The 14,737-nt window shown below is 23.4% G+C and overlaps 1 protein-coding gene across 1 annotated transcript; it reads right to left on the reverse strand.

Moving 5' to 3' along the window:
• Nucleotides 1-1,286: 1,286 nt before the first annotated feature.
• Nucleotides 1,287-7,249, reverse strand: LOC132953529 (MATH and LRR domain-containing protein PFE0570w-like). The gene is given in 7 exon segments (XM_061025915.1): nt 1,287-1,397; nt 1,400-1,463; nt 1,814-2,010; nt 2,066-2,152; nt 2,240-2,333; nt 3,772-3,812; nt 6,398-7,249. Coding segments are annotated over 7 exon segments (1,266 nt in total). The 5' UTR covers nt 7,070-7,249.
• Nucleotides 7,250-14,737: the final 7,488 nt, after the last annotated feature.

Genomic DNA, 14,737 nt, shown 5'->3' on the forward strand with positions numbered 1-14,737 from the left:
AAAATCATTAGTTAAATAATCACTTTTAAGTTTCATAATGTGATCAAAATGTTATCCAATACACTTTATTTGACTTTTTTTAGATTTGATTTTAGTTGTGTTTTTACAGTGTAGTAGTGTTGACTATGCTGTATTTTGTTTATTTGTTTAAGTACTAATAATTTAATTAAAACTGGAACATATATTTCAATCGATAAAAATCAATCAATCGGTACGTCAACTCTGACAAACATTGAAGACCCGTAGAAGATCCACTAGTGTGAAATCGAAGCCAAAATATTATCATCTTGAATTCAATAATTAAATCAATACTGCACACATCATGGACGCCATAGTAGTCAAATCAATATTCAGCATACATCAACAGAATAAAAAAAACATTTATATTGGATACCTTGTTGATCAACCTTTATCTGTTATTATTTTATTCATGTGTAACGTAACTAAACGATATATGTATAATACTAAATGTATTTCAATGGAATAAGTTTATATCTGATGATAGTTTTAATGTAATTGTTCGTTCTTTATCCACTGTTCAATATTCAAAACGATTACATTTAGATAATAATGTTTATTATAAAATATGTGCAAAATCTGAATCAGTTAATTTATATCATAATAATAACAGAATCACATTATCCAGTGATAATTTAAATCGATTGAAATTATTGGAATCATGTATAAATGCAAATATCATAGAGTTATCAAATAAATTAGTGATGTATCAAACTGTTGTCAATAATGCATATATAATTATCAAGTATGATATTTTATATTTATCACCTGATTGTATTAGAAATGATTTTATCAGTACATATATTAAAGATTATAATTTCAAAATGGATGACCTGAAGGATGAAGAGAAGTCATTTTTACTTGAATTACAACAAATCCATCACGGAACGTTTGCAGACATTATACTAAAGCCTGATATAACCAACCAATAAAACCAAAATAATCATGATATACGGCAAGCTTACTATATAATAATTAGATTATACTTTCATAATAAACATTATTTATATGTATTACATTTTGTCAAATGCATACCTTTATTTAATAATAAATGATAAAAATATAATTAATATATTATATATTATAAATAATCGTAAATGTTAACTGGTCAAAATAAACCAAAATATTTTTCCATAATATAATCATATTGTATACATTACTGAATTAATTGTAAGCTTTCTAAAATAAAATTGAACACAAATATTTTAACCGTTTGGTAATAAATAAAAAATGCACAAATATTAGTGACGGGGTTCCATTTAGTGAAACTATAATAATATAAACATATAGTTATTATTTATAAGATTCAATTTTTTTTTGTTGTTACACATACATTTATCCATTAATAAATCTTGTAAATTATTAAATGCTGATATTATCAAGTATTGTCAGCTTTATCTTTTTTGTTCACCATAGTTTTTGCGTTGAACGTTGAGGTTTTCCATCTATTTAAAACAATAATGATTGTATATTATAAATGTATATATTTCCATATTATCATAAATATTTTATCAAATAAACTAGATGACACAATTGTTGAGCAGTTAAATATTTTACATACTGTGTGAATATTATTAATATCAACGACGAAACATCATTATACCTATATTCACAAAATTGTTTGGTTGTAAGCATCGTGTCTATTTAGGTTATAAAATAGTACTATGGAAATGGCATTATATGTTTCTCAAATAATTTACAAATATTGTACTTAATTATTTTTTTTCTTTTTCATTTTAATGATACCTAGTGTAAATCTTAATATACTCTGTTAATACAAAATAATAATAGTTACCTGTCTTTTGACTCTACTTTTTCCATGTCCGAAGTTTTGTATTTTTGAATAACCAAATAATCACTTGCTGTTTTCATTTCGGGAATTTTGATACAAAAATTTCCACCATCTGATTTTTTTACGCGTATGCAGTTTTCATTGACCATAGTTGTTAAACCGTTATATTCTTGTTCCAGTTTTAATAAATGCGACTGAAACTAAAATCAATATTAATTAATAAATAAATTATTATTAAAATAAACAAAATTTTACTTTCTGTTTTTTTGGTTTAGGTTTTATAACGGTTTCAGGTTTTTTAGAATTCTGCATTTGCCCATTTTTCCGATGATTATAAAGTTCCTAAATTTATATACTCATGTTTTTAACATATTGATGTGTAATGTAAGGAAATCAAGAAAAAAGTTTATAATATAATAATAATAATACCGGTGTACATAAATCAATTTCTTCATCATCTGAATTTTGATCGCTTGTGTTGACCATTATTAATTTCTGTTTTTTTGGTTTAGCTTTCATAGTGATTTTTGGTTTTTTTTTGCATTTGCACATTTTTTCGATATGAATAATGATCCTAAATTTAAATAATTATGTTTTAAACTTATTGTTAATAAATGGTGTTAAATTAAAGTATATTAATAATATATTATAATTATTATAATAATGTAGGAGTAGTATATATATACCATTCCTGGCGCAGTCCATATTATATCAATAAAAGATCACAAAGAAAACAATGTGTAAAAAGATCAGAAAATCGAAATGCAATAATAATTAAAATATTTTCCGCAAAACTTAATTATTAAAAATAAAAATCGAAATGCAATAATAATTAAAAATTGAAATGCCATGATCCCCCAAAATATTTTTAAGAAAATCTAAATGCAATAATAATTAAAATATTTTTTGCAAAATCACCCCAAAATATTTTTTTCAAAATCGAAATGCAATAATAATTAAAATATTTTTTAATAGAATTGTTCTATCAAAAATAAAAATCGAAATAGCATATTTAATTGCAAAATGTATTAAAAAGAAATTGAAAAAATTAATTTAAAAATTAAAAATATAATAAATAATAAAATAATGGAAACAACTATCAATGATTTTAATAAATTACAAAAAAATGAAATGCAAAACGAAATAGAAAACTCAATATTAAATAATGAAATCTTTGTTAAGTTTTGTAAATTTGAATACTATAATACTAATAAAAATAAAAATATTAAAATTATGAAATATAATCTAAATAAAATTCCAATTAAAGGAAATATTTTAATTGTCGATCATGGACACAATATTTCTGGAAATGGAAAACCTTATGCTTCTAAAATACTAGAATCACCAACATGGCTTGAAATTTGTAAAATTGCTAATGATTTAATAAATACAACTGGTACTTATTTTTTCAAATATCTTCATGATATTTGTGTTGTTCAAGATTTAGGAAATATTAAAATATGTTGTCTTGGTATGGGAGGTACAGATTCCGATCACAAAATGCTTAGAATATAATAATATAATAAATTAAATTTTTTAATAGAATTGTTCTATTAAAAAAATATTTGATATTTAACGCGCACCCGAATAGGGTGCGCGTTATTAAAATCCAAAAATCTTTGAAAACGATTTTACACTATGATACTATGAGGGGGACTTATAAAGAATTAAAAACAAAAATGTTTGATGTAAAAATAAACATTCCAACATAAATAGCAACGGAGTTATACTTAAATGAAAAATATGAAGCGGGGGGTAAACTTTTAATATGTAGTGTAGATAAGCATATAAAACATATCTGTGTTGATCCGCCTTGATTTTATAAAATATTAAATGAAATATAGGACTTGTAATATTTAACTTTGTATAATTATACGAACTCATTATTAATAAAAAAATGCAAAAAATTTGCAAAATATCTGTGTTGTACAGACATCCAGAATGGTGGCCACCTCTCACTTTTTTTAATTTTTTTATTTTTTATTTTTTGAACTGGTTGTCTGTACAACAGAGATATTTTTTTTACCTAAGCACTGTGACGTGGTGGGTTAGACAGGTATTTATTTGTAGAATTTAAAGTCAGAGGTGGACATTATATACGTCAGCCTTGGAACAAGACTGAGGTAGATACAAATCAAGGTGACAACGTAGGCCGCACCACGTGACAACCTACATTCGCATGTAAATCACCAATCGCCCGAAGCGCTACAATTGCCGGCTTTATAATGCCCCCCACATAATTTCAAATCCTACTACGAGAACAAACACAGTAGGAACAAATCTGCTGCAGTCAGATTCGAACCTAATATGTTCAGTCTCAAAACACACGCCTTAACCCACCGCTCCACAATGCTTAGGCATGTAATGTATACTATGTAACACTATTTAAATAAAATTAAACTAGTATAATTATACCACGCTGTATACTTCACACTGTATACATCACACTGTATACTTCACATTGTATAGTAGTCAGCTGATAACATTCCACAACAGGATGTTAAAAAATAATCAGTCGAGTTACATATTATTATTAAAACTAGGTCATTACACTTTAATTATTATTATTCGAATCATGGAATTCCTCTTGTATTAATTTACGTAGTTTGTTTAGTGAAAGTTTAATTTCATTATAATATAAATATATTTTTTTTAACATCGAATTATTAAAACATACATATGAGTACATCAACGACTCGTTAACGTAAAAAAACGACTCGTTAACGTAAAAAAAGACTCGTAAACGTAAAAAAAAACGACTCGTTAACGTAAAAAAACGACTCGTTAACATAAAAAACGACTCGTTAACGTAAAAAACGACTCGTTAACTCGTTATTTTTTAATAGAAATATTTCTATTAAAAAAAATTATGATATTTAAATAAATTTTTTATAATTTTCAATAAATTCTAAACATAAATGACCACATATAGGTGGATCATTATAGTATTGAAATTGGGAAACAGTACAAAAAAGATTATCTTTACCTAAATATATTAAAAGTTCTTTTGGTGGCTCGCCAACTATATGACCAAATGGATCAAAATATATTTTAAATGTATTGTTTATTTTTTCCATGCAACCCAATGAGAACCATTTTGAGTAGAATCATTTAAATTAAATACTCCACATTCATTTTCCCATGATGTTTTAGGTAATTCATTTAACATAAAACACCCTCTATAATTTTTTATTTTATTTCCAAAATAATTTATATCTATATTACTCAATGGATCAATTTTTACATTATTTTGTTTAATCCAAAACCGTGTATAAATACCTTCAAATTTTTCAATATTATTTCTAAATGTTGTTATTTCAAATTTATTCATTTTTTCAATTTTTTTTTCAATATTTTTTTTTTTTCAAGCCAGAACCTTGTGATCTAATTTTTTCCATCTCTGTATTATGTCGAATTGTTTCTTCTTCCAATTTTTTTTTATGTTTAGCATCAGTTATTGCTGTATAAACTGCACTTGCACCTGCAGCCAAAGCACTTACGCCTTCAATCACAGCAATAGCTATTGGTAAAAATCCACCTTTTTTAATTTGAACATGTTTAAGTTCTAATCTTGATCTGGTATTATTTTTTTTAGCGTTTTTTAATTTTCTTATTTGTTCTGGCTCAAGAATAAATTTATGTTTTCCACTATCAATTTGATTATTTTCAATTAGAATTGATACATCTTTATTATTTTTATGAGCTTCCAATATTTTATTAAATTGTTTTTTATTTAAATTTAGATTCATTTTATAATACAAAAAAAATAAATTAAATTAAATTCATTCCAAATCGTCTTTTAACATTCATTACATTTGCTGTAAAAATGGCTGCAGTTTTTTCACCTATAGAACTATGAGGATCATAAAATCTTTCCATTGCTTTTTGTTCTAAAATTTTATCAGCAATATGTCTTGTTTTAGTATCTTTATTATCTTTATAAAAATAATCATGTTCTCTCGCAGCTTCATCTAATTTGTTTATAGGTTTTTTATTTTTTTCTAACTTTGTTCCCGGTCCTAAATAATTATAACCAGGCCAATGTATTTGAGGTAAACTTGAACAATTCAAAAGAAAATTAACAATTCCTGAACCTGTAATAATTTTCTTTGGTAAACATGAAACATATGATGATAAATAATCTGCACCAATAATAGGTATATCAATTAATTTTTCCATTTCTCTAATACAAATATTAAGAATATCAAGTTTTTCATCATGGTAAATATTATTTCCTGTACTTTCTTCAATTGATATATAATGTATACGTTTAATTATTTTTTCTTTTGATATATTTTTCACATCATTTGGTAAACAAGTTACATATTTTAGTAAATATTCAATACCTTCAGGAGTATCAATATGGTTTTCCATAATTATTTTAAACAAATGAAGAATACCAAGTTTTTCGTTTTTAAAATTATTATTTCCAGCTCTTTCCTCTGCAGAAATAAACTGTAAATTATCTATAACTTGGTTTACATTACTAATATAACGATATTCAATACGATTTTCTGTGTATTTCTTTAAACCCTCCCCTATTTGATTATCTTCAGCTAATATTTCATTATTTTCTTTCTTTTCCATAATTTCATTATCATCATTATTTTCTTTCTTTTTATTAATTTTTTTATTATTTTTTTTATTATCAGTAGTTTCTTTCTTTTTATTATCCGTAGTTTCTTCATCATTTTCATTCGTTTTAATTCCATTCATTTCTCTCCAAATGTTTTTAATCATATCATTATATTTTTCACCACGACTTGATTTAGCTCTTTTCGTTGAAGGATCATTGTTTTGATATATAGAATTAGTTTCAATTAATATATTTTTATAAATATTAAAATCATCATCTGTATAAAATTTCGGATTGGTAGTATCTACATGAGTTAATAATCTCCACAAACCTAGAGTTCCTGTATATGTTTTTCCATTTAAAATTATATTATCATTTTCAAAATTTATTTTATCTTTTCCAATCATATGAATATCATCTTCTTTATTATAATATATTCCAAAAGAATTAGTATCTTTTACAGTTGGTAAATATCTTGTCGAAATAGCACCTAAGTTTATAACATTTTTAGGTAATGGAGAATTACTTGTTGATTTTTGACTAGAATATTTTGGAGTTCCAAAAGTCTCTTCTGAACTTGTTAATCTTTTTAATTCTGGATTTCTAGGTTGATAATAATAGGGTTTATTTAATTTTTGAATGTCTCCTTCAGTTTTAATAGCAACATCTTTAACTGCATTCATTGTTGTATTAACATTTGTTAATGCGTTTATTATTGGTCCAAACTTTTTTTGTTGTTCTTCAATTACATGTTTTTGTTTTACAACTGTATTTCTAAATCTACCCTGTAAATCTTTTTTAAGATTAATTATTTTATTTACATCTGTAGATTTTAATTGTTTTTTTTCTTTTTTAATATTATCTTCATCTTCACCTTCATCATCTTTTTTTATAATACCTAACAGTCTCTTTTTCATTAGGTTTTAATAATACATCTTTAAACCTATTTTGTAATTTTTTTTTCTTATTAATTATTGTCTGAATCTTTACATCTGATGTGTTTTTTAAATTATTTCCTACCTTGGAATTGTTTTGTGTTTGATCTTCAAATGTAACATTTTTTTTAATTTTTTTTTTTAATTTTTTTTGAATTTGTTTGATATCCATTTATTATACAAAATTAAATTAAAACATAATCATTCATCGATATATAAAATCTTATTACCTTTATTGTCATAGATTAAATTTTTTATCAAGTCTATTGTTATGAAACCATATGTTTTTATTTTACTTTTTTTATCATATTTTTTACAATAAGTTCTATTAATTTCTTTAAATTTTTCTAAAGGTACATCTTCACTAATCAAATCGGACCATATTTTTTCAATATAATAATTTGATTGATTAAAAACAATTAAAACATTCAAATTATTTCTTATTGTTTTTATATCTACTGAAGTATAACTTTGTGTTAAATAAATAACACTAATATTCTTTGATCTTGATCTTATAAAATATTCAATTATCATGTCTTGTTTTTCTTTTAGAAAATCATCAAAAATCACTAAACTATTTTCTTCACAATCATCTACAGATATTATTTCATCATTAGAAAAATGTGTGTTTATAGAAGGTATATCATCAAATATTTTTTTAATATATTTATAGACTGGTTCATCAATATTTTTTGTAAAAATACATAGATTTAAATAAGGAATCCAATAATTTATAATCAGATTATACAACAAGTTTGTTTTACCACAACCAGATGGTCCTATAATTAAAACACGTGAAGGTAATTCAAATAAAGATTTTTTTTTTATTTTCATCTTCAATAAAAAATTTTACTTTTACTTTATCCATTTATTTAAAAAAATATATATATTTGGTAATATAAATAAGAAAATGGAAAATATTTTAAATAAATATGATAATTATATAATAAATAGCCAATATGAAAGTTATATACCTCAAATCACAACAGAATTAAATAAACCAAACCGAAATACAATAGTTATAGTAGATGGTAAAGATAAATTTCTGAATGTTAAAAATTCAAAACTTTATTGATTACTTGAATATGTACAAGAAGATGGTACTAAATATCCAGCAAAATCTAATGTTATGTTATCTGATAATGGTGGAGCATTTTCGTTTCAAAAAATTACAATTAAATTAAATAATAAAATTATAGATGAAAGTGAGAATACTGGAAGACTAAGTACAGTAAAAGGTTATATGAGTTATGCTGTTGATGGAAATGGTCCTACACAAAATTCAGGATTTCAATCTACATCTGAAGGAGGAGGAAGTGTTGAGCTCATCATTCCTTTATCACACTTAGGTTTAGGGTCAATGAAAGATATAAAACAAATTTACAATGCTAGATTTGAAATAATTTTTACAAGAAACACTGATGATGATGCATTGATTCTAGAAACAAACACTGAAGCTACAGCAGAGTCAAAAAATGTTAAAGCAAAACGTGGTAAAGTTAATATTTTAGAATTAAAAGTTCAAATGCAAAATATAGAATATGATGAAATAACAAAAATTCAAATAGTTGATGAATTAATTAAGAAACCGTTTATTTTAGATTTTAAAAAATGGCAATGTATTGAAATCAGAAATCTTACTGGAAAAAATATAAGATACGATTTATCATCTAATTATCGAAATAATAAACATCCATTTTTTGGTGTTGTTTATTTTCAAAAAAATAAACTAGACAATCAAGATAGTAATGCTGCTTTTTTTGATGATTGTAATGTTGTAAATTATTCTTTTAAAGTTAATGGAAAAAAATATCCTAATGAATTGCAAAATCTTGATTTTAATGATATGAAATTTTGTCAAGCATATGAAGATCATATGAGTTATAAAAAAACCTATTATAAATCACATGAAGAAAATCCATTAATGTATTTAGATAAACAAATGTTTAAAAAGAGACCATTTTTTGTTGTTAACATGAGTAGACATCAAAGTCAAATTGCGGTCACCAACTGTACACTAATTTTTAAACGTAGATTTCAGTAAAAATTTAACTGAGAACACAATTTGTTATGTTTGTTTAATTTCTAGTGCAGTGTATACGTTTGATATTGAAAGAGGAATAGTTGATGAAAGTTTTTAAAAAAAATCGTTCCATACTTTAATTTTTCAAGATATTTTATCTTGAAAAAAAGTTGCCCTCGGAATTCCGAGGGCAACTTTTCATATTTATTTTTTGATTAGATCAAGAACACCAATAAATTCTTCATCAAAATTAACAATATTACCTTTCAAATCTAAAATATAAATTTTTATCTTTTGAAATCGATTTTTACTCACTGGTCTATATATCATTTTATGAGGTTTAATCAAAGCACTATTAGAATTATATTGAAATAAAAATAAAACTTCATCATAATGAGATAGCTCATCAATATGATGTGTAATAGATTCTTCAATTATATTACAATGTACTTCTAATATTTTGTTGTTATTATTTAATGATGAATTTTCTCCATAATGTGTATGTATTGTATCATTCAATCCTAAACTTAAATTTAAATCTTTATCAAATGAAAAATTATCTTTTGTTGTTATTTTAATGTAATCACCATTATTTTCCAACTTCATAATCGAATTGAATAAGATATTTAAATGCTCAATTGAATAATTTCCTTTTAATAATGTTTTACTATTTTCATTAGAAATAATACCATTTATTTCTTTTAAGAAACCTTGAGTGTAAAATTGTGGAGTTTTTATTCCTATTACTGTATAAGCAATATCTGGTGCTGTATACACAACACCTAATTCAATTTCTTTCCCTTTAGGCCATGTTTTATTAATAGGGATTAATTTTTTTATAAAATTAAAGCCTAAACAATTTGATAAATATTCATCAAACCACAGACCAATTGAAGCAGTTATTTTTAATAAATTTTTATTTATTTCAAGATTTATTTTAGGAAAATTTTCCACAAATTTAGTTCCGAATGAATTAAATAAATTTTCAATTTCACCTATTGAATAAATACCAATAAATATTGTACCTAGTGGGATTTGACCATTTCGACCTAATCTAAATTCACATTCTTTTTCAATATTTATGTAATATTCACCATCAATAGGAAAATACATTTTTTTCTCACTTGTCATTGAAAAATCTATATTACCATTAAAACCTAAATATTTTTTTAATTTTTCATCTAATTTATAATAACAAGGAGATTTGATTGTAATTCTATTAGTTTCATCAGAAAATGATATAATAAGTGGTTCTATTTCTTTGTTCAATTGTTCAATACTATATCTACCTGTTTTTATATGTATTATATTCTGTTTAATTGTTATACAACACTCTGATTCAATATTAATAAAATTGTTGCCTTTCAAAACTAATGAATAGAGACCTAAAAAATGATCACTATCATTATTGTGAATAGGTTTGTTTAAATGAATACAACCCTTTTTAACTTTTATAAATACCATTTATAAAAGTAAATTAATTTTTTTATTTAAAATCAAAATCATGTCTTGTTTTCCCATTCTTTAAAATTTTTTCACAATTATAAATAAGATTCAATTTTGTTTCCGAACATGTATTATACCGTGTTATTTTGTTTTCTGTAAATTCATTTGTATATCTTTCTGGTAAATTTAACATATATTCATCGTTTAATACAACACTTATTCTTTTTCCAAACTTTGTATCAATCATTATGAACTTATTTACTTTGTATGGTTTTCCTTGTTCCAAATCATTAAATTTTATAAATGTATATCCATTGTTCATTTTATTTAAAGCATCTTTAAAGTTTTCCATTTCCATTTCTTATTTATATTAGAAAATATATTTTTTTTTTATTTTCAATAATTTTTTTTAAAAATTTTCTATTTAAAAAATTTTTTTCAATATAAATATAAAAAATGAACGAAACTATATATTGTCTTAAATGTAAAATTCAAACAAAAAATATTAATGCAAATAAAATTGAAACAGTTAATGGTAGATGGAGAATTTCATCAATATGTTTTAAATGTAACACAAATAAAAGTAAATTTATAAAAAATCCTACAATTGGACATAATATTTCCAATAAAAAATTAAATGACCCAGATAAAATGATATTAGCTAAAGAACTTCATAAACCAGTTAGAAAAAAAATTTCCTAAACGAAGAATAATTACTAAAGGTATTGATTATTTATGGGCTGCTGATTTAGTTATAATGAGAAATTATTTTGATGAAAATGAGGGTTATTCTTATATAATAACTGTTATAGATACGTTTTCAAAATTTTCTTGGGCTTTAGAACTCAAAAAGAAAGATGGAATTAATGTTTCAGAAACATTTCAAAAAATAATAAAACAAGCTATATCACAAAATCATCAAGCACCAAAATTACTCCACGCAGATAAAGGTTTGGAATTTGAAAATAAACATTTTAAAAAAGTTTTGCAAGAATATGGAATTAAAATGTATCACACCCAAAATGAAGAAAAATCGTCAATTATTGAAAGATTTAACAGAACATTAAACAGTAAAATGAGATTACATTTTGAAGTTACAAATTCTAAAAAATGGATTAAAATTTTAAAAAGTTTAATATATAAATATAATTTCAAAGACATACATCGATCTATTGGTATGAGACCTTGTGAAGTAAATAAATCTAACGAAGATGATGTTTTTCATAAATTATTTTCTACAAAAAACAAACCTAAACCAAAAATTAAATTTAGTGTAGGTGATAGAGTAAGAATAACAGCTTCTAAAAAAACATTTGGTAATAAATATAGTAATAATTGGACAAAAGAAATATTTATAGTTAATGAAATTTTATACACAAATCCTATTACTTATAAAATTATAGATTTAAACAATGAAGAGATTATAGGGAGTTTTTATAACCAAGAGTTACAAAAAACAACATTTTAAATGATATTTTTTAATAGAAATTATTCTATTAAAAAATTGAATGTAAAAAAAAAATAATATTTTCTATAATAAAGAATGGAAGGATTAAATAAAATTGAATCTTTAGTTAAAGAAATTGATATCAATAATAAATTGGATGTATTAAATAAAAAAATATATCCTGCTAAAACTTGTGATAAATGTAATTTAACTAACAATTGGTTCCAAAAGTTGGTCTGCTCATTTGAAATCTATTCGACATCAAAAAAATGATATAGATCAAACAATTTTACCTTGTAGAGTTAATACAAAATATAATGGTGTACCAATTAATCAATATAGACTAAAAAATTTTAATTTTTTGAAAGTGATGCGAAATGAAATAAAAAAAAGTATACAAAAAAAAAATAATAAATGTTATGTGAAATTTTGTGCTTTTGAATACTATGAATATTCTGAGAGTATTAAATATAATCTAAATAAAATTCCAATTGATGGAAATATTTTCATTATTAGTCAAGGAGATGATGGTTTTGGAAATGGAAAGCCTTATGTTTCTAAACTATTACATTCACCAACTTGGTTAGAACTTTGTAAAATAGCTAATGAGCAAATTATTACAACAGGTGATTATACTCACCATTTTCTAGATGATATTAAGTTTATTCAAGATTTAGGAAATATTAAAATGTGTGAATTTAGTATGGGATCTTAATATTATTTAAATATTATTTTTAATAAAAATTATTTTTATTAAAATATTGAATGTAAAAAAAAAAATAATATTCTATATAATAAAGAATGGAAAATAAAAAAATTGAATCTTTAGTTAAAGGAAATGTTAACAATAATAAAATGGTTAACAAAACTTGTGAAAAATGTAACTTAACAGTTAGTTACAAAAATTGGTCTAGACATTTGAAATCTATTCGACATCAAAACAATGATCCAGATCAAACAATTATACCTCGATTTAGACGAACATACAGAGGTACAACAACAACAAATGTAAGAACAAGACAAGAGAGCATACAAAGACCTGCAGATAAAACTTGTGATATTTGTAAGATAACTGTTAAATACAACAGTTGGTCTAAAACATTTGCAGTCTATTCATCATCACAAATAATGGTATAAGACCAATAAAAGAGAGAATATCCAAACCACATAGAGTTTTCAATTTTAATGAAAATATATTTGAAAAGAACAACACGATTAGACCTGTTTTAAAAAAAAAAGAAACAGCATTTGAAAGTAGATTAGAAACTTATATTATTAAAAATAATATGGGTATTAAAGATATACAAACATTTTTAAATCGTTTAAATAAACCAGTAATAGGACGACTTAAACATTTATTAAAGAAACAAAATTAAAAGTTAATATTATGTTTATTGCTATATATAAGAGAGGTAAAAATAAAAAAAATATGGAATATGAGGAAAAACATTTTAAAACAGCAAATAAAATTTTAACAAAAAATTCTAACTTAAATGAATTTTATACAAATGCAAAAATTAAAATTTTAAAAGAAGAAGATGATTTTATAATGAAAGAATCTGATTGGAGACTTCATCAAATTTTAAGTTTGGGAATAAAATATAAATAAATATGTTCCTTTTAAGGGTTCTTCATATATTGAATTACCTAAAAACATTGGAGATAAACATGCTATTATAAATGTTAAAAATGAAGATGATAAATGTTTTCTTTGGGCAATACTCTCAGCTTTACATCCTGCTAAAAAAGATGGACAAAGAGTTACAAAATATAAAAAATGGGAAAATGAATATGATGATGTAATTAAAAAATCTAAAATAGAATTTCCAGTAAGTACCAAAGATGTTCCAAAATTTGTTAAATTAATTAACAATTTATCTGTTAATATTTACTACCTAGAAGAAAAAAGTAAAAATAAGCATATAATTGTACCATTAGAAGTAACTATAAATGAAAAAACAAATCATATAGATTTGATGTATTTAAGAGAGGATAATGAGAATAAAGGTCATTATTGTTGGATTAAGGATTTATGGAAACTTTGTGGAAGTCAAATGACAAAAGATGGTCATAAAAGAAAAATATGTAAAATGTGTTTAAATAGTTTTTGATACAGAAAATAAGTTAAATGAACATAAACATTATTGTGCTAATAATAAAGCTGCTAAAATAGTTCTACCAAAACCCTATAATAAAACTTTAGTATTTGAAAAATATAATAATTCCTTAAGAGTACCTTTTGTGGTTTTTGCTGACTATGAATGTACTCTTAAACCAATATATACTTGTCAACCAAATGATACAGAGTCTTTTACTAATTGTTATCAGAAACATATACCCAATAATTTTTGTTATTATATTAAATATAGTAATGGTGATTATAAACCTCCTGTAACATATTCTGGTCCCAAACGTAGCTCAAGTATTTTATGAATGTATGAAAAATGAAGAAATAAGTATTTCTGAAATATATGATAAAATAGTTCCTATGAAATCATTG

This window comes from Metopolophium dirhodum, unplaced genomic scaffold, assembly GCF_019925205.1.
Source record: "Metopolophium dirhodum isolate CAU unplaced genomic scaffold, ASM1992520v1 scaffold6, whole genome shotgun sequence".
Taxonomy (NCBI): Eukaryota; Metazoa; Arthropoda; class Insecta; order Hemiptera; family Aphididae; genus Metopolophium; species Metopolophium dirhodum.